Source organism: Trichomonas vaginalis, chromosome I (genome assembly GCF_026262505.1).
Source record: "Trichomonas vaginalis G3 chromosome I, whole genome shotgun sequence".
Lineage (NCBI taxonomy): Eukaryota > Parabasalia > Trichomonadida > Trichomonadidae > Trichomonas > Trichomonas vaginalis.
In genome coordinates this window covers 19,424,603-19,448,491 of record NC_067203.1, presented here as the reverse complement: position 1 = coordinate 19,448,491, position 23,889 = coordinate 19,424,603, and the positions used below count along the sequence as shown (strand labels likewise).

General features: G+C 32.0%; 9 protein-coding genes and 3 pseudogenes across 12 annotated transcripts, besides 7 other annotated features; 9 read left to right on the top strand and 3 right to left on the bottom strand.

Annotated features, from left to right (window-relative positions):
* Window positions 1–4,940: part of a mobile genetic element that runs on past the window's edge.
* TVAGG3_1013810 lies at window positions 1,551–2,218 on the top strand (annotated as a pseudogene). Its single transcript has one exon. A coding segment is annotated over exon 1 (668 nt).
* TVAGG3_1013800 (serine threonine-protein phosphatase family) lies at window positions 2,223–2,465 on the bottom strand (the record flags this gene model as incomplete). Its single annotated transcript, XM_051254605.1, has 1 exon — window positions 2,223–2,465. The coding sequence occupies one exon, from the start codon at window positions 2,463–2,465 to the stop codon at window positions 2,223–2,225; it is 243 nt and encodes an 80-aa protein (XP_051080179.1).
* Window positions 4,846–4,940: a terminal%2Cinverted (terminal inverted repeat of Maverick-3 transposon ID:TVAGG3_1013790).
* Window positions 4,941–5,354: 414 nt separating this feature from the next.
* Window positions 5,355–6,017, top strand: TVAGG3_1013780 (RNA binding; the record flags this gene model as incomplete). The annotated part of the gene is made up of 1 exon (XM_001318894.2): window positions 5,355–6,017. The coding sequence occupies one exon, from the start codon at window positions 5,355–5,357 to the stop codon at window positions 6,015–6,017; it is 663 nt and encodes a 220-aa protein (XP_001318929.1).
* A 930-nt stretch (window positions 6,018–6,947) lies between these two features.
* On the top strand, window positions 6,948–8,457 carry TVAGG3_1013770 (putative selenium metabolism protein SSNA family; the record flags this gene model as incomplete). The annotated part of the gene is made up of 1 exon (XM_001318895.1): window positions 6,948–8,321. The coding sequence occupies one exon, from the start codon at window positions 6,948–6,950 to the stop codon at window positions 8,319–8,321; it is 1,374 nt and encodes a 457-aa protein (XP_001318930.1).
* A 227-nt stretch (window positions 8,458–8,684) lies between these two features.
* On the top strand, window positions 8,685–9,976 carry TVAGG3_1013760 (positive regulation of cilium movement; the record flags this gene model as incomplete). Its single annotated transcript, XM_001318896.1, has 1 exon — window positions 8,685–9,923. The coding sequence occupies one exon, from the start codon at window positions 8,685–8,687 to the stop codon at window positions 9,921–9,923; it is 1,239 nt and encodes a 412-aa protein (XP_001318931.1).
* Window positions 9,977–10,570: 594 nt separating this feature from the next.
* TVAGG3_1013750 (32 kDa heat shock protein-related family) lies at window positions 10,571–11,053 on the top strand (the record flags this gene model as incomplete). The annotated part of the gene is made up of 1 exon (XM_001318897.2): window positions 10,580–10,948. The coding sequence occupies one exon, from the start codon at window positions 10,580–10,582 to the stop codon at window positions 10,946–10,948; it is 369 nt and encodes a 122-aa protein (XP_001318932.1).
* A 14-nt stretch (window positions 11,054–11,067) lies between these two features.
* TVAGG3_1013740 (uncharacterized protein) lies at window positions 11,068–13,461 on the bottom strand (the record flags this gene model as incomplete). The annotated part of the gene is made up of 1 exon (XM_001318898.1): window positions 11,068–13,461. One exon carries the CDS (start codon window positions 13,459–13,461, stop codon window positions 11,068–11,070), a length of 2,394 nt encoding a protein of 797 aa, XP_001318933.1.
* Window positions 13,462–14,547: 1,086 nt separating this feature from the next.
* Window positions 14,548–23,889: part of a mobile genetic element that runs on past the window's edge.
* Window positions 14,747–15,000: a mobile genetic element.
* Window positions 14,999–15,026: a terminal%2Cinverted (terminal inverted repeat of Mariner transposon ID:TVAGG3_1013700).
* Window positions 14,999–16,299: a mobile genetic element.
* TVAGG3_1013710 lies at window positions 15,095–16,219 on the top strand (annotated as a pseudogene). The gene has a single exon. A coding segment is annotated over exon 1 (1,125 nt).
* Window positions 16,272–16,299: a terminal%2Cinverted (terminal inverted repeat of Mariner transposon ID:TVAGG3_1013700).
* Window positions 17,512–18,798, top strand: TVAGG3_1013690 (uncharacterized protein; the record flags this gene model as incomplete). Its single annotated transcript, XM_051254604.1, has 1 exon — window positions 17,512–18,798. A coding segment is annotated over one exon (1,287 nt), but the record flags the coding sequence as incomplete, so codon positions are not given.
* Window positions 19,680–20,981, top strand: TVAGG3_1013680 (DNA/RNA polymerases family; the record flags this gene model as incomplete). The annotated part of the gene is made up of 1 exon (XM_051254603.1): window positions 19,680–20,981. One exon carries the CDS (start codon window positions 19,680–19,682, stop codon window positions 20,979–20,981), a length of 1,302 nt encoding a protein of 433 aa, XP_051080177.1.
* Window positions 21,393–22,298, top strand: TVAGG3_1013670 (annotated as a pseudogene). The gene has a single exon. A coding segment is annotated over exon 1 (906 nt).
* On the bottom strand, window positions 23,487–23,846 carry TVAGG3_1013660 (uncharacterized protein; the record flags this gene model as incomplete). Its single annotated transcript, XM_051254602.1, has 1 exon — window positions 23,487–23,846. The coding sequence occupies one exon, from the start codon at window positions 23,844–23,846 to the stop codon at window positions 23,487–23,489; it is 360 nt and encodes a 119-aa protein (XP_051080176.1).

Here is a 23,889-nt window from a genome sequence, read left to right as displayed (position 1 = left end):
CACAATACAAAAACCTGTCGACTATTTGTTCCCATGCACCAACACCAAACATTACTTGAGGACCTCTTGCATCCATAGATGTATAAATAGAACCTACTGGGTTCATTAAATCAAACATATGAGATATTATAGGATTGTCTCTTTTGAACTTAAAATATAGTGCAACTATTTCAGGTTTCTTCTGGTTTGTGTTAGAATATTTTTTATAATATAATCTTATGTTTTCAGGGTAGGTAAAGTCTTGACTATAATATTTATTTCTGTCATCTTCATAATAGTATACTATTCTCGTTTTTTCTATTGCATTATATCTTTTATATCTATAAAAATCTAAATATAATGTTAGCTTTTGTTCATCTACATGTGGTGTTCTAACGTCATCTCCATAGTCATAATAATATGGTGCTGGAGCTGGGTCAGGCAATGTCATATCTGCCATTTCATAAACTCTTAAATATTTCTTTTGTTCGTCTCCATAGAAGTTTAAGTAGCAGTTGTTGTCTAATGGAACTTTAACTTGTGTACCATCGTTCTTTTTATAGCTTACATACATTTCATTGTTATTTTTCGGAATGAGTTTATACCGTGTACCATTTTCTAAGGACTGTACCAACTGCCATCTAAAATATTTATTTTCTTCATTGACAGAAAGGTCACCAACAATAGTCTCAATATTTTTTGTTCCAACTAAACTTTGGTATATTTCATTGACATATGTTTTATCTGCTTTATTTTCAAGGCTAACGTTTAAGTCTGTTATTTCAGAAGATGTATGTGTATGTCCAACGGCACTTTTCCTGTTTAAGGTTTCTTGTAAGTTTGTAATATTTGCAATGGTATGTGTATGTCCAACGGCACTTTTACTGTTTAAGGTTTCTTGTAAGTTTGTAATATTTGCAATGGTATGTATATGAGTCTTTTTAGAATATTCGTTTTCAGCTCTTGTCACTTCACTTGACATTTTATTGTCAACATATGTTTTGTCCGCTAGTTCAGGATGAGTATGTTCTTTCGTTGCATATGTTGCATCTGCTCTGTCATGTTCTTCTTGAACTTTTTCAATGACATACTCTTTGTCAGCTTTGTTGTCAATATCTGCCTTCAAAAGAAGTTCATCTATAGGTTTCTCGTTTAAAGTTCTTTTTGTTGGATTTATACAAACAGTATGGTTCTTACTGTCTTGAAACAGAAACTCGTCTGTCAATGGGTTTATCGTCAGTTTTAAGTTTCCTTCTTTCAATGACTCAGATATCTTAGAATAGTTTGAAAAGTTTGTTGTTCTTATTTAGAGCTTGCAAAATGAGTTGTCGGTTGTGTTGTATTTCTCTCATAGACGCTGTTTCTTTCGACATTTTTATTCTAGATAAAATATGCTTTCAATAGAAAAAGAAAATTCAAGAGTTGCTACAACTAAACCATTAGATGAACTTTTTACGAATGTCGGTCAAAAGTTTGAGACAGAGACCGTAAAGCATGAAGGCTATCGTTTTGACTACCCACTAAGATGGTTAAGAGACCCATCCGTCACAAAAGCTATTGGCTTTCGTAGAATGAAGTTCATTTCAGAAGCCATACATGGTTTCCCATTTACGGTCGGTTTTGAAGTTCGATACTATAACAAAGAAAAACGTACGTATGAGAAATTTGAACAGGGAAAACTTTTACAAGTGAATTTGCTTGTAAACTTAGAAACAACTCTTCAAGCTTTTCAAGAAAAAATAAACGATATCTATCTCGAATATGCAAAACAGTACAACATTGACGAAGGAGAGTACCATCTCGATATTATATATGACAGGAAAAATGCAACTGTTAAAATCAATAGAATAGAAGACCTTGGAGAAGACGTTTATATTTCTACAAAATATAACAACTTGGCATGGTATAGATTTTTGAGGATGTTAAATCAGCCTGCAGAATATCCAGTACACCGAACTTTTATGAAGTCGAAAACCCTAATGGAACATATGAAAATGTTTTCGACTCAGATGCTATTATAGTTCATGCTTCATTTTCTGGTGCACAAAACTCTTTTTTATGCTTGGCAAATGACTTTTACGAAAAACCTACAAAGCTATACGAACCACCAAGTGGAAGTATTTCAGACTTTCAAGTATGGTTTACTACAGATGGAAGAAAGAGAATAATTCCATTATACCACGCGTTTTACTTAGAACTTAGTTTCATATACAACTACTATCGAACGGTAAAAATATGATTTTTTAATACGGTTGAGGTGTTGGATTTGGTTGCCAACTAGACTGTGGTGCAGGTTCAGGCTGTTGTATAACAGGAGCTTGCTCTTCTGGTTCAGGGTCTTTAGGTATAATACCAACGAACTGACCTACTCTTTTGCCAATATTTTTGACTCCGTTCCAAATTCCTCTTCCGACAGATTTTATTCCATTCCATATACCTCTTCCAACATTTCGAAAGAAGTTTCCTATTCTTCCAAAGAAACCCATTTTACTATATGTAAAAATCTAATGTCCACCTAGTCTCTTACGTTTCCTTCTGAGTTCCATAGCATTCTTTAACTGGAGCTCATACATTCTATTTCTCCTCTGGTAGAAAACATACTCTGGGTCAACTCCTGTGTTCGCGTCATCTGCATAGAGTTGTTTATATCCCACTTCAGGGTTTGTAAAAACTCTTTCCATCTCATATTTGCATACCATGGTGGCAAACCTAACGCAGCGTCATTTGACATGGCAGTTTGCATTTGTACATCTGTTGGCACTTGACCATAGTTTGCCATTGCAGTTTGTATTCTAACTTCATTTGGAATATTCTCTGGGTTTGGTTGTCCAGGTTGCTGTGCATTCGCTAAGTTCTGTGCGTCCATTTAATATTAGATAAAAATATCTCTTACGAGTACATATGCTGAACATTTGCAGGCATTGGTTCATCTTCATATTCTCTATATCTTTCTGCCACGTCAAATAAGTAAATGACACAATGGAAAAAACCTAAAACAAGTAGTCCTATTTCAAACCACATTTACTTACTAGTAAAATTTCTTTGTTATGACACTTTTTCCGGTTTATAGGACCTCTCTCATATTCTATCTTGTCATATATAAACTCATAGTCATGTATGTCCTCTAACCATCTCATGACACTTTCCAAACCACTTTTATCGGATGTAAAGTAAAAGCATGGATGGTTATGTAAAACGTCTAAAGTTTCTAAAGAGTCTCTCAAAGTCCAGTCTACTTGGTATTGAAATCGTATGTGTTATAGAACGGCGGGTCTACTATAAAGAAAACATTTTCCTTGTCTTTATATTTTTCATACAACTCTGTCCAATGACATCTCACAAACTCTATACCCTCAGTATATTTTTCTATGTTCTTTTTGAAAACCTTTGTATAGTTAAGATATAAAACTTTTGACATAAGTGTTTCAATGTCATGAACTCTTATAGAACCACTATATAATAGTCTAGAAGATATACTATCCCAGTCAATATACTCTGCCTTTTTCAAAACCTCTCTGACAGTATTTTTCTTATCTAATGGTATACGTTCCATCTTACCTATAGGTATCTTTTCTTTTAACTCTTTCAATATTTTGTTTGTGTCTGGTATATGTTTGAGACGGTTCATATAGTTGTCGAAGTCATTGCATATAATCTTTGAGTCTGGGAATACGGTATGGCACAAATGAGATATATAGAAACTTCCACCGAACAAATCTACAAATGTTAGACCATTCGGTAGTTTCTTAAGTTCTCTCAATAGAATATCTTTACATCTACTCTTATTTCCAAAGAAGGGTAACGGTGGTTTTGTAAAATTCATTTTATATATATAATAAAAAATGTTTTTTCCTGAAAAGTGACAGATGTTTTATTGTGACTTCTTTGTAAATGTTTTGTCAAGACTTCTTCGTAAAGACTTTGTTGAGATTTCTTCGTAAAGACTTTGTTGAGATTTCTTCGTAAATGACCCAAAAATATATTTTAGGTGAAGAGGTGAGATTTCACCTCTTTTTTCACCTCATTTCTCACCTCTTGAATTTTCATGAATTTCTTCGTAAAGACTTTGTTAAGACTTCTTCATCTAATTTCTCATGAACTTTCTTGTCTATGTTTTGTTGAGATTTCTTCGTAAAGACTTTGTTGAGATTTCTTCGTAAATGACCCTAGTAGTATATTTTTGGTGTAAATTTCATGAAAATTCAAGAGGGTGAAAAATTAGGTGAAAAAACAGGTGAAATCTCACCTCTTCACCTAAACATTATTTTTGGTGTAAAATTCTGAGTAAAATGACAGATGGAACACATACTTTTTCAGTAAGTACATATGGGGTAGAAAAGAGGGTAGAAAACGGGGTAGATATACCCTTCTACCCTAAAATATATTTTTGTCTGATTTACGCTCATTACGATGAAGTTTTGACAAAGTCTTTACGAAGAAATCTTGACAAAGTCTTTACGAAGAAATCTTGACAAAGTCTTTACGATGAAGTTTTGACAAAGTCTTTACGAAGAAATCTTGACAAAGTCTTTACGATGAAGTTTTGACAAAGTCTTTACGATGAAGTTTTGACAAAGTCTTTACGATGAAGTTTTGACAAAGTCTTTACGATGAAATCTTGACAAAGTCTTTACGATGAAATCTTGACAAAGTCTTTACGATGAAATTCATGAAAATTCAAGAGGTGAAAAATGAGGTGAAAAAACAGGTGAAATCTCACCTCTTCACCTAAAATATATTTTTATTGAATTCTGTATAATATTCTGAGTAATATGACAGATGTTTATATAACACTTTCTCCGGTTTATAGGACCTCTCTCATATTCTATCTTGTCATATCAAAACTCATAGTCATGTTTGTCCTCTAAGACTTCATTTATACTAAACATCTTCAGGGCTAGAAGGCACGAAGTGCCTGGAAGCCCCACTTCCTTTTTTTTTTTTTTTTTTTTTTTTTTTTTCCTATTACTATTTTTACTAATAATACATTTTTTGTGAGCAAAATGATTCAACATCACAAAATCGCGAAACCCTCTTCCATCGGTAATTTATATTGCATTGTAGAAATGCAATATGATCAATTCTATCTCATTTAACAAAATAATATCATTCCAAGATCAAGTCGAAATAACTATAAGTTTCCATTTACGAAGAGTCCACATTTGAAAATCGAAAGCCTAGAAACCAACCGAAATTGTGATAATTAAAGTTAAGCCTTGAAATATTGTAAATATTCCCAAAGTAGGCAAATTACAGTTTATCAAGTTAATATTTACCTCACAATGAGTCCAACTGAATCAAGTAGCATGCTAGAATGATCTGCAAGTTCAAATAAAATACTTTTGTTGTCAGAATATATTTTTGTCACTTTTTTAATGTCTGAAGAAGGTGAAAACCCCTCTCCTCAACAAACAAAGACTGAGGAGCCAGCTGCCCAAAAGGAAGAAGCTCCAAAGGGAATTTCCGTCCATATTGGCAACCTTCCATTTGAGTATACTGAAGCCAAGCTCAAAGAAATTTTTGGAAAATATGGCGAAGTTTTAGATTCAAAGATCCCAACAAATCCAGCAGGAAGATCTAGAGGTTACGGATTTGTCTCTTTTGCACTCAAAGAAGATGCCCAAAAGGCTGTTGATGAATTGAACAACAAAGAGATGGAGGGAAGAAAAGTTGAAGTTGCATTTGCAAAAGGCGATAAGAAGTCTCCACGCAGTGATCGTCGCGATCGCAAACCACGCGATGATAGAAGAGATTACGACCGCAGGAGAGCTGATGACGACCGCTACTACCGTAATGACAGACGCGACCGTGACAGATACTCTCGCAGATACGAAGATGACTATTATGATAGACGCAGATACGATGATGATTATGACCGTCGCTCCGATAGACGCGACTACAGACGCGATGACTATGATCGCAGGGACCGCAGATATGATGACTATGACCGCCGCTACGACGAAAGAAGATATGATGATGACCGCAGAAGAAAAGATGATGATTTAAGACGCGACTACGGCCGTGATGAACGTTATTAAATACACTTTCAATTATTGGTACTAATTAGTTCATTTTCTAACACATAATGTTTCAGTTCTTTCATAATCTATGATTCTGGCTCTTTCACTTGCACATCTGTTATAACTGAATATCCACTGAGATTAACATAGTTCACACTACTATTTTTTTTAGAATTATTTGATTATTATATAGAAGAGTTTTTCAAAATTTCTTGATATTTTCGGAAATAAATCTTTACCATGCAGCCATTTAAATTCCAAAAATATTTTTTGTTGGTTACGATTTTTCAAAGAGTAATTTGGATAATTTATAAAAATTCAGGGCCATCGAGATTGTAACTTTATCTCATTATTGCACATTTAAATTATTTGATTTTATTGACAGTTGAAAAGATACTAAACGAAATTATTTTAGAAGATTCTCGCTGAGGCTCAATAAATGAGAAGTATGCTAATCAATGGGATAATAATTTTATGTTCCTGAAATTGGCTACTTGAAAAAAGCATTAGCAATGAAATGTTTTGTAAAGGTTAAAATCAATCAAAAACATAAAAATACGGATTATTAGAAAATTTTACATTCATATTGAAGTTTAATTTCTGTTGAATCTCGTAATTTTCAATATTGGCAAAAGTGATGTCATATAAAATTTTTTGAAATCGAAATTGCCATAAATTCACTCAATTTCATTGTTTACGAATAGAGACCAAAAATAATTTCATTAAACCCATTAAGCATAGTTGAGCAAATATTACTTTAATTAGCTTTCATTTGATGGACATCATTGAATATTTTGAATTGATTGATTGTATTTTGTTGAACTTAAAAAATAATAATATCTCCCTATTTTCATAACTCAATCAGCCACGAAATTATTGATTTCACTTTTTGATGACATAGTTTTCAAAATTTGAGAGGGTAAAAACGATGAAGTTTTCACTTTTAAAATGCTTTCTTCCTGTGCTAAGCGCGGATTAAAGACCATTGTTGGTAATGGTAATCTTATCTGCAGCCTCAATTCAGACCTCATCAAGGATGGCGCTGTCGTTTTCGAGAACGACACAATCATTGAAATTGGTAAGACAGCCGAAATGCGTAAGAAGCACTTTGGCTCCAAGTTCGTCAATGCCAATGACAAGCTCATCATGCCAGGTCTCATCAACGCCCACGGCCACTACTACGGCTTCTTCAGCCGCGGCATGAGCCTCAAGGACCCACCACCATTCACATTCTTAGAGGTCCTCCAGCGCCTTTGGTGGCGTCTCGATCGTGCCCTCCAGCACGAAGACAACTACCTTTCTGCTGCCGCTTATAACATCGCAGCCATTAAGGCAGGTACAACAACAATTGCTGATCACCACGCATCACCAAACTGCATCGAAGGATCCCTTGATGACATCGCTCAGGCCGCTCTCGATGCTGGTATCCGTAACCATATCGCATACGAAGTTACAGATCGTAATGGCATGGATGGCGCATACGCTGGTATCGAAGAAAACCGCCGCTTCATCGAGCGCTGCTACAAGAAGGACAAGAACCCAATGCTCGCTGCTTCATTCGGTCTTCATGCTGCTTTCACATGCAGTGACGAGACATTGAAGAAGTCTGCTGAAGCTCTCGCCTCCGTTAAGGAAGCTGCTGGCAAGGTTGGCTTCCACATCCACGTTGCCGAAGGCAAGTACGATGAAGAGCACTCAATAAAGAACTACGGCAAGACTGTTGTCGACAGACTCGTCGAATTCGGCATTGCTGGCCCAGAGACAATCTACGGCCACTGCGTCTTCGTCAACGACCACGAACTTGATCTCATCAAGATGTGTGGCACAAACCTTGTTACAAACCCAGCCTCCAACATGAACAACGCCGTCGGTCTTCCACGTGCTATCGACATCGTCAAGCGCGGCATCCCATTCGCTCTTGGTACAGATGGTATTACATACGATATGTTCCAGGAAATGAAGTTCCTCTACTTCGGCAACAAGTTCATGAACAAGGACCCACGCGTCTTCGGCTGGGAATCTGGCGATGTCCTCTTCAACGGAAACTCCAAGCTCGTTTCAAAGGCATTCCCGAAGAAGGTCGGCGTTCTCGAACCAGGCGCATTCGCTGATATTATCCTTGTCGACTACGAGATCCCAACAGTCCTCACAACAGGATCACTCCCATGGCAGATGGTCTTCGGCATGACTGGCGCTAATGTCCATACCACAATCGTTGGTGGCAGAACAGTCATGAGAAACCGTGAACTTCTCACAATCGATGAGAAGGAAGTCATGGCTCGTGCACGTGAGCGCACTCCAGGTGTCTGGGAGAGATTCTAAACATTAATCTCGCCAAAAAAAAGCAATAACAGAACTTGAATAAAATGAAATCAATACGTTTACATAATTAATCAAGTATTTGTATTCCATTATGCATAGAAAAGCTTATAACTATAATCTACAGCTATCGAAAAAGAGAAATCGCAATAATTTGATTCAGATCCATTATTTTTCAAATTGATATTTTGGTATTTTAGTTTAAATATTTATAATGTTTATAGAACTAACGTGAGATTTCTAATATCTCAACTATTTGAAAAAAATTGAATTGAAATTTATGATTTATATGATATTACATATTGATTTAAATCATCTATAACATAATGAAGATAATTGTAAATATATTTTTAATCAAAAATCACAATGCTTAATATCTCAATCAGCTTCAATAACCGAATTTTCAAATCTGTCAAAGAAGCTATGGAGGAATTAGGCTGTCAGTTCAGAGAACAAAATCAACACTCCGTTCTAGTATGGACTGACTCCATTCGAGATGCAGATTATTTCTCAAACTTAAATCCATGGCAAGTAGTAAATAGAATACCATGCGCGCACGTATTATGTAGAAAGGCATCACTTACAAGATGTATTCAGCAAATTGCTGAATATTTCCCACAATTATATAATTTTTATCCAAAATCTTACATTCTCCCATTCAAAAATTCTGCATTTTTGCGTGCTCTAAAACGTACAAAATGCGCCTGGATCATTAAACCTGATTCTGGTTCACTTGGACAAGGCATTACAATTTTAAATCCAGGAAGTGAATATCCTCCTGATGAATCATTATCCGTAGCACAAGAATACGTCGATTCCTTCCTCCTAAATAATACAAAATTCGATTTAAGAATTTATGCTTTAGTTACAAGTGTAGATCCACTTACAATTTATATATATCGCGATGGATTAGCAAGATTTTGCTCAGAAGCTACTGGCCATCACTCTGTTTTCTCACAAATTACAAATGTTACCTTAAATAAACAAAATCCAGAACTTGACAAGTTTGAAGAGATTTCTAGACTCATTTCCGATACGTTCCCGAGATTAGAGAAAGAATGTAACGCAGACATAAAGAAATTATGGAGTGAAATTGATAATATTATTGTTTTGTCAATAATGTCTGCCCATAGGTATCTGAAAACAGCAGTTCAAAGAGATTGTGCTCCATCAATTATTTCCAGGTGTTTCCAAATTTTCGGTTTTGATATTTTGTTAGATCGAGAATTACATCCTCATGTTATCGAAGTAAACTACAGACCAAACCTGGAATACCATCGCGGTCCAGAAAGAAGGATGAAAGTCACAATGATTAGAGATGCCATCGCAATTGCGGCTCCTCTTGAATCTCTACAAGCCGCTGTAGAAGTAAGACCATATGGATGGGATGCAGCATCTTGGAAGGCGTTTTTGTTAAATAATCCTACAATTATTAACCAAATTGAACAATCTCGTAAGAGAGCGATTGAACTTTCAAAGTATGAGCTTATTTATCCATCAACTGGTGATAAACAAAAGGTTTACCAGAGTGTTTTGAACAAAATTGACCAGCTTAAGGCAGATGTTCTTCCAGGAACATTGATTTCAACAGAAAAGGATGATTAGAGATCAGGATATTTATTTTGTAGTTGTTTTTATATTAAATGTTTATTTGTTAACTTATTCAAAAATATTTCGCAATTAAGTAACTGTTGATTGCATTGACAACTATTGCATGAATATAAAAACTTGTATTTCATACATGTTCCTGCAAAAAATGACATCATACATCTAGATATAGAAATTGAAGAAAAGATCATCTCAAATAGGGTGAATATCAATATAAAAGGGAAATAAAATAGTTCTCTATCAAACATGGCAAAAGAAGATCATGGAAAAACTGATCTCTCCTTTGCATGATATAGAGATATGATTGACTAAGCACAAGTATTTGAAAGTTAAGTGTATGTTGTTTTTTACAACTTAAACTCGACAAATAGAATTATTCAATTATGAAAATTTCAAAAAGGAAATTAACTACCAAGAATCGGAATACAGGCATTAGCTGATCCATTAAATTGTAATAATTGATATAAGTGTATTTTCTTTGTTATTTTCAAAATATTTTGATATTATTTGAGCTAAATTTGATCTTTGACTCTTATGATATATTTGCAATCATTTTGCTAGCGAATTTATATAAGCAGATGTTAATTTTGACCACCATATATTTACTTAGAAATTGAACTACTTTGTTTGCAAATTCAAGTAGCATAAAATTCATGGAGCAAATTCCATCATTTTATTCATTTAATATCAAGCCAAATGAAAAATACAACGTTGTTGCACCAGTAGATACAAGCTTTTCAGCTTCCACAATTTCTATTCTTCCAGATGAAAATACTCCAGAAAATGGCAGAATTGTTCTCTGGGTCGATGCTCCAGTAGCTAGCAAAGAGCAAATTCAATCTGTAGCTGTTGCTTCTCTTCGTGTTGGAACAGCTGAAGTCGTTAAAGTCGATTTTGTTGTTGATTGCCTCACTCCAATTACTTTTTACACAAAGGGCGACAATATCACAGTTACAGTATCAGGCTATGCAACTGGCTTTGATCCATTGCAAGTCACTAAAGTAGAAGAGAAGAAAGAATAAATTTAAAATTATTCATTTGTATTTTGCTAAACTGATCAATAATCCATTATTTACCTATTACTTTTATTAAACAAAAACCTTTTAAATAGAAATACTAATAAAAACAAACAAATACAAAATTATTTTCGCCTTGGCAAACTTTGCATTGAAACCGTGCTAGAATTTTCTCCTTTTAAGAAACTTCTCATGTCTGAAGCAATGCTTGCACTTTCAATGTTTGCTCCCATTGGCTTTGGAGCAATAGATCTAAATTCTTGTTCGAATTCTTGATCAATATCATCACTTCTGCTTTCTTCCAGCTTTGAATTAAAAGATATTATGCTTCCACCATGTTTCTCTTTATTTTGATGTTTCCTATCTCTTTTTCTTTTATCATTTTTAAGTTTATTTTTAGGAACATCACTTTGTGACTCTTCATCTGTATCTGACAGAGTAGTTGGCTTCCATCTTTTAGCAGCAGGAAGATCAGGAAGTTCAAGAGTTTCTGGCATCGTATCTGAAAATGGATCAATTGTTTTGTCATCACCTTCTTCAGCAACAATTTTATTTTCTTGTTTATGAATAGTTGAAGCCATTCCTCTTCTTCTTGATTCACCTTCGTTTTCTTTCTTCTTTGTATTACCTTTCTTTGCGAAACTACTAAACTCTTTTGCATTGACATACGATCCATAACTTGCTCCATAAGTTGGTAAATTCTGTGGGAAAACGAGTGGTTTAACAGTAACACCTTCTTTCTTTTTCTTCACAAATTCACTTGGATCTGTTGAGTGAACAAAACAATTTGATAATATGATGCATAAGTTCCAAGCAGGAAGAGTTGCAATTCTTGTTTTGTCATCCATTTGTCTTACAAACTCTGCTCTAATTAAATCATTGAAATCTCTATCCATGAAATGCTTTAAAAGAATATGGCAGGAATAACTTATTTTCTTGTTATCAGGGATATCAAATTCAAATGGTTCAATGAAGTCAGATATTCTCCAAAGAAATTCATTGAATTTCGGAAAGAAATGTTGTTCAAGTCTTTGGTTGTATGAATTAAACTTTTCTGTTGGTCCAGAATAAATACAAAAATCAAAAGGAACAGAGAGCAAGTATCCAACAATTGAAAACAATTGTGGATGAGCCAATGACAAACCTTTAATGAATTTGACATTTTCTGAAAAGAAACTTCCCAATATTCCTTTACAAAAGAATTTGCTGATAGCAAGCAATGTCAAAGCTTGAGAATTATACCTAACATTAACATATTGACGAAGAATATTCAATACATAAGTCCATTCTTTTGGAACATATGCATATCCTTGAACAATATACTTCAAAACATTAAAAAGCAAGTTACACATTGTTGATTCATCGACTAAAGATATATCTGCTGCATCAATATCATCATGGTAATCAATAAGTGATATAATTTTGTTGAAAAATTCATCATTGTATTTTGAAAAATAAACTTTGCCAATTGCTCTTGCAAATAAAGTAAAATGATTTGGAATACTGAAACTATCAATATTAAATTCAAAATCATCATTGAATGTATGTGCAAAAACACCTTCTGCTAAGAAAATCATTTTCTTTGCATGTGCATAAATATAAACTAAAGATTCCCATATTTTAGGCTCAAGTTTATTGGAATTTAAGAAGGACCAAAGGAGAACAGAGTCATTTGCCGTAAACATGTTGTACATGGCTCGATACATTACATCAGGATATGCATCAGCAGATTCAAACATGAAAAATGGAAACGGAATTTTTTGTCTAGAGTAAAGAGTTTCCCAGAAAACTGCTTGTTCACCAGAATGCGTTTGAAATACACAAGCCGTTTTTTGATCAATGTTCACGATCTCAACTATCTTTTCTTTCGTTCGTACGTAAGCTTTTAAGATTGTTTCTGACATTTTTTCTTCGCATTTATCATCTTTAATTTCATACAATTTGAATTGTCGATCTTTATTGATGATTGCCCAATAGTTTGGATTTTCTTTATATGTCGCTCTGCAAACTGATAGCAAATATTGATTTGTATAGCATGATTTTGATGTCCAAACTTTTTTGTAAAATCCGTATTTAATAAAGTGAAAAAACTTAGATTGATCTGTGAGTGAATGCAAAATTCTGACTAAACAGTAGATTATTGAATTCATAAATAATGAACCTTGAGGAATTAGCGGTGGCCAATTAGCAGCAACTTGATACGCTTGCTTATTTGGTACTAACTCGCAAAAATAGCAGCCAACATCTGCAACTAGGTCAGGTACGTCTGTAAATATTCTATCTTGTTCAACTTCTTCAAATAATTGGCAAAAATCATCAAGAAAAGTTGCAATAGATTGATCTTTAAGTAGAGGAAGCTCTGCTATTGTATAATCCTCGAAATTCACCCAACAATTTGGATCATATCTTGTGTAATCTATCATCTTTTTATCTTGAATTGATTGATAAAACTTTGATGGTGTTGCGAATCCTTCCTGATCGTCTATTTCAACATCAGCATTCTCGAAATCGCCCTCCATATTGAGGGGGAGTATTTTATCGTTTCAACGGTGTACGTTTAAAAAAAGTCCTGATCAAAGAAGAAGTCTAGTATATATTCTAAAATAGTCGAATTCGTTGATAATAGAATAAAGGTTTCTAATGTTTTGATATTTATTCATGATTTTAAAAAGAAAGATTCAATTGAAATTTGATTTCAAATTGATCAGAATATCAATATATCAACTATTTTTTGACGCAATCCCGATAAAGGGAAGGTGCGCTAATTTAAGCGTTTTAGAGTAGTAGGATAGGATGGGTTTTGTGACTTTTTTTGTTACATCTATATATAGACGATGCATTAAAATATATTTATTTATAAATCATTAAAAAATTAAAGTTATTTTTAAAATAATTTTTTTTTATTCTGACATAAATGACCCAACAAGTAAAACCAGATAAAATAGATTATCGAATTTTAGAGGATGGTGTTCCTGTTTATATTCAAAGATTTAAAGGGAAGCAATATTATAGAATTGTTAATCCTGAATACATAAAACATTTATTTAAAAAGGAAGACTGTGAATTATTAAACGTTAATGAATATGAAACCAATAAATCAAAATTGAAATATAAATATATTGGAAGTGATGAAAGATGCAAAGATAAAGATAAAGTTTATACAGTTTCATATAATGAATGGAAAACCAATAAGATAAGAAAACATTTAGGAGATTATGGGAAATGTTCTGAATTCTTTAAATCTAGTATATACGAGAGAGTAAAAGAAATTAGATATAATTATTTTCATGAATAAAAAATTCACTACCATAATGAAATAAAAAATAAAAAAATTTTCAAAATTGTAAGACATTTACACTCAGCCCATACATAATGAAATAAAAAAAAAATAAACTTTAAAAATTCATGTCTTACATTTATGAAAATTTATTTTTATTTTGTATGAAACCGATTTTAAAAATTTATGAATAATTTATAAAAAGTTTTTATTCCTACAATTCCTATATTACCATTAATAAAAAGAATATATTTTTGACGAAGTGAAGATTCGCACTTCGTCACAAAACTCCGAAAAAATAAAGTTAGATTTTTTTATTTAATATAAAATGTATGGAAAAAGAATAATATCTGATTTTGAACATTATTTGATTGATTTACTAATTGATCCACAAAGCTGTTGTAAAATTAATTTTGAATTTAAAATTAAAGGAACCGTAAATTTTGTATTTATTTATCACTTAAAAGAATATGACCGATATCATAATTTGATATATGAAACTAATATAATATTTGAAGATAACAAACTTACAAGCTTCGAACATGAAAATGATATAATATTCGAAGATGAAAAAAAGAAAGAGATTGAAAAGCAATTCAATGAATGCCTTTTAAATACATATGCGCACATTATAAGACATAAAATAAATTATATTTTTTAAATAAAAAAATAATTTTTATCTGATAGAAATAATACCTACAAATGATGGTATATAAAAAATTGACTTCTTACGTAAAATTAAAACTAAGTTAAATTTATTTTTTTTATTTTTTATTTTATAGGGTGTCCAAAGGTGCGTTTAGCACAGCGCTCTATATGAGACTATTAAAGGAGATATATGCTGATTATAAATATATAATAAAAAATATGAATATATGTATATGATGAGTATGTTGTATTTTGGCGCCATGCCGGGATATAAAATGAATTTTGAGACAAGAGGCGGTTTCGCGGGAAATTTTGGCGGGATTTTTTTCATTTTTTAATGAATCATAAAGAAAACATCCTCGCTCTTGCAAAAAAATGCAAAGACTGTAAAAAATCTACGAGACATTGGTAAAATGCTTCAGTATGGATGCTCCTAGCTATTCCACTGTAACGTATCATGTTAGGATGTATCACTTCATGAACAAAAAGGCGCCCATCATAAAAATTGACAAAAAATCGCCGGATCAAAGAAAAATCAAAGCAATTCTTCAAGCGCTAGATGAAGACCCAAGAGCATCACTCAGAAGGATAGAGGAGATGACAAAGATACCACGTACAACAGTCAGTTATTATCTGCACAATTATTTGAACTACAAACTAGCGTATACACGTTGGGTTCCGCACAACCTTAATTCAGTTCAAAAAAATCTAGAGTCCAATCTTCGAAAGAGCTCCTCTCTATATTGCGTGCGTATCAATCCAAGAAGTTTCGCTTTTTAGTAACAGGGGATGAGTCTTGGTTTCAATATGCAACAGAAGCCAAAATCATGTGGATCCCGAAGGATGAAGATCCGCAAACATTCCCGAAGAAAAAAATTGACACACCAATGATGATGTTGTCGGTTTTTTGGGGCGTGAATGGCATCATCGCAATTGATATTCTTCATAAACCTAATACGATGAATGCTCAGTATCTAATTGACAATGTTCTTACTCAAATTATCAATTCTGATGAGTTTGAGAAATCCAAACAACAAAAACAAAAGTTTGCAATTCATTTTGATAATTCAAGAGTTCACAAAAGTCATAAGGTAATGAATTACTTGGTGGAAAACAATGTCAAAGTTGTTCCAAACCCAATTTATTCACCTGATATTGCACCCTCTGACTTTTATTTATTCGGCACGCTAAAAAAGAGAGCTGAAGGACGCGAATTCGCGAGTCCAGATGATCTTGAAAATTTTGTAAGAGAGCAATTTGAGCAATTTTCTCATGATGATTTAAAGCGTGTCTTTCAAGCCTGGATCGATCGCTGCGAACGCGTGATTGAATCCAATGGTGATTATATTTAAATAAACTTTATATATATGTAACTTGTTTATTTCTATTCGCAGTATTCAGGTTTGTGCTAAACACACCTTTGGACACCCTATATAATAAATGAGTATAACAACTAATTCATTGAAATCTTTAAAGTTCACTAATTCAGAATTAGAAAATATTTTAGAAAATTTTGGAGACGGTTCTTATCCAACATATATGCAGAATGTGAAAGAGTTTTCCAGATTGTTGAATGAATTTAAATATAACGGACCAATTACTAAAAAGGCTATAATGAGATATTTATATCCCAAAAAAGTTGAAAAACAGGAGAATATTCCTCTTTATGGTCCAGAGGACCTGGGCTCAGAGAGCCTTGAAACACCTCCTGAATATTTTGAAGAAAAAATTAAACAAGATGAATATTATAACGATGAGATTGAGAAATTGGAACAATTAAGAAATGAAATAGATGAAAAAATTAAGGAATTGAGAAATGCTGAGAATGAAGTAGAGGGTTTAATGAATATCCCAGCTTCAGAATCAGAAGTTCACAAAAAATATAAAAATTACTTTTTGGAATCTACTAAAAATTTATTAGATGGTGATATTGACGAAACACTTTCAGAAGAAGGCACAAAATTTATTCATAAACATAAGCTTCAGTTTATTGACGATGGAGATTATCCATGTATATTACTTTCACCTCCTCTTGATTCTGAAAAATTCAAAAAAGCACTGAAAAATGTAACATATGCAACAAATACGATTAAGAAAGAAGACCATGATATTTACACAAATTATTATTTAAATAAATGTACAGGTGTTGATAAAGTTTTTGATTTGTTAGATAAAATATCAAAAGAAACAATTGGTACATATAAAATTTTATGCGATTGTGGTTTCATTATTGAAGATACCAATAATGTTTCATATGAAAGAACAGCACCGAAGGAAGACGAAGTTGAAAGGTCTATACCATTCGTTATTAAGAATATAAAAGATATGAAAACGTATAAGCATTATATTTATTCATTTATTTCAGAAAAAATGGAAGCAACCCATAAAACATCATCTCATCATTTTATAGCTATTCATACATTCCTTTTCAAAGTTGTGAAATTAAATAAGACAGGAATTAGATTTAATGTATCAGGGTACGCATTCTTGAGTAAATTAAAATGTATTCGTCACGTCGCAGATGATAAAAATTTATGTGTTCTTAATTCATTTTATGGACTTTAGCCCTGGACTCTCTGAGTCTCGGACTTTAAAAAAAATAAACTTTATTTTTATTTATTTTTTAATTTTTATTCTTACATAAATGAACAAAAATGGAACAGCTAAAATGAATGATAATCAAATAAGAGCCGAAGGTAGAAGGTTATTTAAACGCTTCTATAACATTCCTGATGGTGTTAATCCTAAAACTCGTAGAAGTTATTTAAATGAAGCCATAGATGCATATGAAGGATTTGACATTTCATCAGAAAGTGAGAGGTTAGCAAGAATGTTAAACGTTAATATTGATTTTTATTATTGTGACCCTCAACCAGAAGACGTAGACATTAACAAGGTAGACTTTCCATTAGTGGAATCAATAATGATAGATCCAGAATTTGAAACAGTAAATATTTTATTAACACAGAGTCCATGTGGAAAACTTCACGCTGACAGAATTACAGACGTTGAAGCACTCACAGGATATAAAGTTTGCCCCTTTTGCAAAGAAGAAGTATATTCTATCCGTGATGATCCAGAAAGGAAAAACCAAAGAAGATTTTTAAAACATTGTGAGAAATGTAAAGAAAATAATGGAAGATTAATTCAAGACGTTCAATTGCAAAACACACAACAACCATATGCACCACATATCACGAAACAGAAGATATATCAATGGCTATTAGCACATAATTTGCAGGAATATTATAAACCAACAAGATATTATATTACTTTTGACTTCGAAACATTAGAGACTAAAGAAGAACTTCAACTTTCTGAATGTGCAACTTTGAACGCTTACTTAAAACCATTTATGGTATCATCAACTGTCAAAATAAAGCCGCAAAGCGGCGAGGTCGTAGACCGTGATAAAACATTTACGAGGAATTTTTGCTTAACATCAAGTGATTCGTTCATCTCTGATTGGATTGAATTTTTATTTTCAACCTGTTCATTAGTTGCTAAATCAAATATTGAACAATATGAAGAATTAATGAATACATTAAATGAGAAACAAAAGGAAGCAATGAAAGAGCTTTTAGATGAAGAATTTAATAAAGTGAATATCATTGGTTTTAATTCAGGAAAGTTTGATTTAAATTTAATTCTTCGTGATTTAAATACTGCAAAATGGAAGATAAAATCAATGCTGGGTTCTTCTTCTCAATTTAAGCAAGTCATAGTAAAGAAAACAAACTGTCCATATGAATTAAGATTTATTGACATCAGAAATTATATAGCGGGTGGAACATTAGACCAATTCACTCAAGATTTCGGAAACAATAAATCACGTGTTAAATCCTTTTTCCCTTATCAATTCATCACATGGGAGAATTACGAAGATGAATTATATAAAAAGGAACCATTCACTCAAGATTCATTTTATTCAGCATTAACACAAGAAACAATATCCGATTCAGATTATCAAATATATCTCAATGATGCTAAAAATTTTGAGAATAGATTAGAATATTTTATTCATTATTGCAATAAAGACGTTGAAATTATGATTGACCCAATTGATAAAATTATCGAAGAAACATTTGTTTATAAAATTGACATGCTTCATAATCTTTCTTTATCATCGAATGCATCAATGATTCGTTACGCGTTAGCATATAAGAACTTCAATCCTAACGAAACATATCCAGAAGAAGAAAATGTGGAATCAAGTTTTGAATTAACAAAAAAGTATTGGAAATATAAAATTGAATCATATAAGAAACAAGATGAAAAGCAGAAAGGGATACTAAAAACAATGTTTCAATGGATGACTATCAATACTATCACGATTTAATCCTTTCATCTAAATGCAAAATGTGTGGTAAAGCGTTTACATATGCAAATAAACCAACATTGGATAGAATCGATAATGAAAAACCACATACCAAAGAAAATTGTCAGTTAATGTGTTGTTATTGCAATGTCGTAAAATCAAATAAAGATGAAGATGTTCAACGTTTAAGAATCAATTTAAGAAATTATGCATTAAAAAATAATTTACCAATGACTTTAGATTCAGTTGAAGCTTATCACATTCTCCGTAATGGAATTACTGGTGGTCTATCAAATGTTCAACATCGTGTTAATCTTAAAGGAATCACGCACATTAATAAACTTTCATATAATCCAGAAACTAAAACTGTATCAAATGAGGACACCACCAACATTATGACTCATTTCGTTGGAGTTGACTTTAATTCATTATATCCTTCATCATTTTCATCTAATCCTCATGATTTCATTCAATATACTGACCATAAAATGTATATGCCGGGAAGATTGAATGGTGTTATCATTTGTGATACAGCAACAAAGAAAGCAAAAGCACTGGGAATAATTAAGAAGAAAAATACTTTATTCGTGGCTGAAGTAAAGGGTCACATTGATGAAAAATACATTAATGATTACATAAACTTTTTACCGATAATAAGAAACTTAGATATTATCACAGATGAAAAAACAATTGGCAGTTTTATGTATAATTACATGAAATCAAACAATCTACCAGTTGACCAGAAACAGAGAAAATTAACTCAGTTAGCATCAACACACAACCAATATCAACCATTTTCTTCTTATTATCTTTGGTATCTAATAGACAGATTTCATTTTATCATTGATGACATTCAATCAATTTTAACATTTACTAAAAACACTTGTTTTAATGAATTTGCGAAAGAATTTATGAACGAAAGACAAAAGGCTGAATTAGAAGGAAATAAAGGAAAAAGTTTATTTTGCAAGATTTCGCTTAATGGATCATATGGTTACGATGCAATGAATACACAAAATTACGCAAAGACTAAAATAATGAATGCACAGAAGTCACGCGTTGCATGTATGTCAAATAAGTTTAAAAACATAAGAGAAATAGGTGAAGATACATATCAAGTGATGCTTAAAGATAGATTTTATAGATGTGATACATGTTTACAAGAGGCATTCTTTACTTTAGATAATGCTAAATACTGGTATTTGGTTTTCATTTATGATTTTATGTATAAATGCATGAATCTTAATCGTTTTCATTTCATTGAAGCTGATACTGATTCATCTTATTGGGCAATCGCTGGCGACCCAAATCTTCCTAACACTCAAGCATTTCAAGCAATTGTTACTGATAAACAATTTTATGATAAAAACATTTTCAAATTCGCACCATTTGATTTCTTCTGTTTTGTTGAGAAATTTAAACCTAAATTAAAGAATAAAGCTGAAGAAAAAGCACATGAGAAGAAGTTATTGGGTTTAGCAATTGAGAAACAAGGTGATAACATGGTTGCTTTATGTCCTAAGTGTTATACATCATTCAATGGTTCAATTGATGGAAGTGATTTTAAAAAGATTGCACAAAAAATGAAAGGTGTTAGTTTACGACAAAATAAACAATTAACACCTAAAAATTATTTGGATATAATAAATGATAAATTGATATTTGATGGTCAGAATATTAATTTACAACTTAAAAATGGGTCAATGACTCGCTTAACAATTGGTAAGACTGCATTAACAGGAGCACACACTAAGGCTGTATGTTGTGAAAATGGATGTTGTATGCCATTTATTTAATAAAATACCACAGAAGAGACAAAAGGAACCGTTAATGATGGTTTTGATTCTTGATCAAAGAGGTGGGCACCCTTAAAACATTGATTTTATTTTTATATAAATGGATAACACAGATTTAAAAAATTTAATTGTGATTTAGTACTTAATCAAAAATTTTCTTATTATTATGATTAAAAGCATATCTCCAAAAATATAATAATAATATAACGGGTGATGATATGGAATATTATTATCCATATTATAAAAATGAAATTTTGAAATATCATAATAAAATAATTTCTGAAATTAAAGACAAAATTAAAAATAATGAATATTCAAAGGGAAAAACTAAATCACAGCTTAAACAGTTGAAAGATTTCAAAAATAAAGTATTAACAGAAGAAGATATTGATGAATTATATAAATTATATAATCCTGAGCCACAAAAACCAAAGGAACAAAACACCCAGGTCCTTCAGACCATAAATGATGCACAAGCTTTAATTTATGATTCATTAGTTAAACCATATTCAGCCCGACTTTTAAATGAAGATCAACTTTTGGAATTCATCCTTCAACATAAACTCGAAGCGGGAAAGTATATCAAACCTTTATATACAGCATATTTAAAACAAATGAATAGAATACATCCAGAATTAATGAAGGAAGGAATGAAATCCAAAATCAAAGCAGATAAAATTAAACCACTTGCAACACCAAAACCTCCAACGACAGTACCGCCTCCTCCTTCAGTTAATCCTTCATCATTCACTTTATTATATCCATTTCAAACATTAAAGAAGCAAAAAGATTTTAAAAAGGATTTCAAGATATTAAATAAACCAATTGACCCGAAAATTCAACCGTTAAAGGAAAAATTTAGTCGCCCTTCATTTGCTCCATATCCATATTCATACGAAATCGATCATCTGGAATATTCAAAAGGAAACGTTACTTATTTATTTGCCATTAACATTAACACTAGATATTTATATTGCATTCCGGTGAAAGGGAAAACAGAACAGGAAACAAGAAGAGCTATACAATACTTACTAGATCATGAAAGAGTAGATAATATCAGGGGTGATGGTGATAAAGGATTTCAGGCAGCTATGCTCATTATTTCCCACAAATTAATTTTTTCTTTTCATCCTCTCCATATACGTTTCATAATAAAATAGTTGATGCGGTAATGAGAACTCTTAGAGATGCGTTAGGGGTTAACGGTCAGATATACTGGGATGGAAATCATGACTCCATCATACAACAGTTAGTATATTATTATAATAATACATGGCATAGAACTATAAACATGAAACCGGTGGAAATGAAAAATGATATTTCAAAAGAATGGGAATATATTAGAAAGCAAATGGAAAGGTTGAATGATGTTAAACGTGAACAAATTAATTCGGGGCTCATGAATTTTAAACAAGGAAATAAAGTTTTAATTCATCTCGATTATGGAAAAACTGATAAATCAATGACAAAAAGAAGACGAAGATTTGACACAATAGCTGAATTTGTTAGATATATTAACGGCAATGCATTAGTTGAAGTTGACAATAAATTAATAGAAATTCCGATTTATTTTATTACTCCATTATATTTAAATAATATTTAATTTTTTTATTTCGTAAGAAATGAGTGACAACAAAGCAGTCAAGAGTCCAGACGATGAATATAAAAAGAAACTAAACAGAATTAAATCAAAAATATGCTATTACAAAAAGAAGCCGCAATGCGGTGGGGTTGAAAACAATAAAACTAATGGAACTGAAAACGATAAAGAGAGGAAAGAAATAATCGAAAAATTAGAAACTTACCGTTCAATCCTTAAACTGAGTGAAGCAAAAATAAAAGAATTTAATAGAATAAATAAATTGATTGGAAGAGATGAATTTAATAAAGATGAATTTTTAAACTCTATCCAAATTTAATTTTTATTCCTCTTCGACAACATCTCTCTTTCCATCATTACTGCATAACCACATTTTCTCAATTTTAGTGGTTTGTTATTTTTAGCAAGTTCTCGCATCATTTTTATCGTTTCCTCCCTTGTTATGATTCGTGGTAAATTTTGAGCTTGTGGGGTATCCATTTATGATAAAAATAAAAATTTAAATTATGCCGTTCTAAAGTTTGTGACAACATGACATTTTGACAACAGTCCCGGAAATGATTTGTCATGACTTCATCGTAATGAGTGTAAATGACCCAAAAATAATGTTTTCATTAATGGTTTCAGGTTATTCAATAATTAATTATTTTTGAAGAACTGAAGGTGTCACTACGTCACCATGTGTCACTCGGTTAATTAACTTCTCTGAAAAAATGAGACAACATGACATTTTGACAACACAGCTGGATTAATGAGGAAGGCACTTATGAAGCATTTTTGAAGAACTGAAGGTGTCACTACGTCACCATGTGTCACTCGGTTATTTAACTTCTCTGAAAAAATGAGACAACATGACATTTTGACAACACAGGAGGATTAATGCAAAAATAAATTCCAATCATACTTTATAAAGCATCATTTACAGGTATTTCATCGTCAGTAAATGAATCCTCATTATCGTTTGGTTCAACCTGTTTATATAATCCTTTCATTTCTTCTTTCAAAACATAACACCATGTTTGTTTACCATCTATTCTTACCTGTTTCTTATCACATTTATCCTTAATGCTCATTTGGAAATTCTTGTCTTTCATGTCTGATGGTTTGCAGAATAGAGCATTTTTACACGTCATACCTGCACACAATTCATCATAATGTGTATTTATCCATACATCTAAAGGATTTGTTGATAATTCAATTAAATCTTGTTTGGCTTCAGTCATCGGTATGATTCGTACATTAAATGATGAAAGGTCATATTGCATAAAATATGTTAAAAGGTTATCATAAAATTCCTTAGTGCATGAA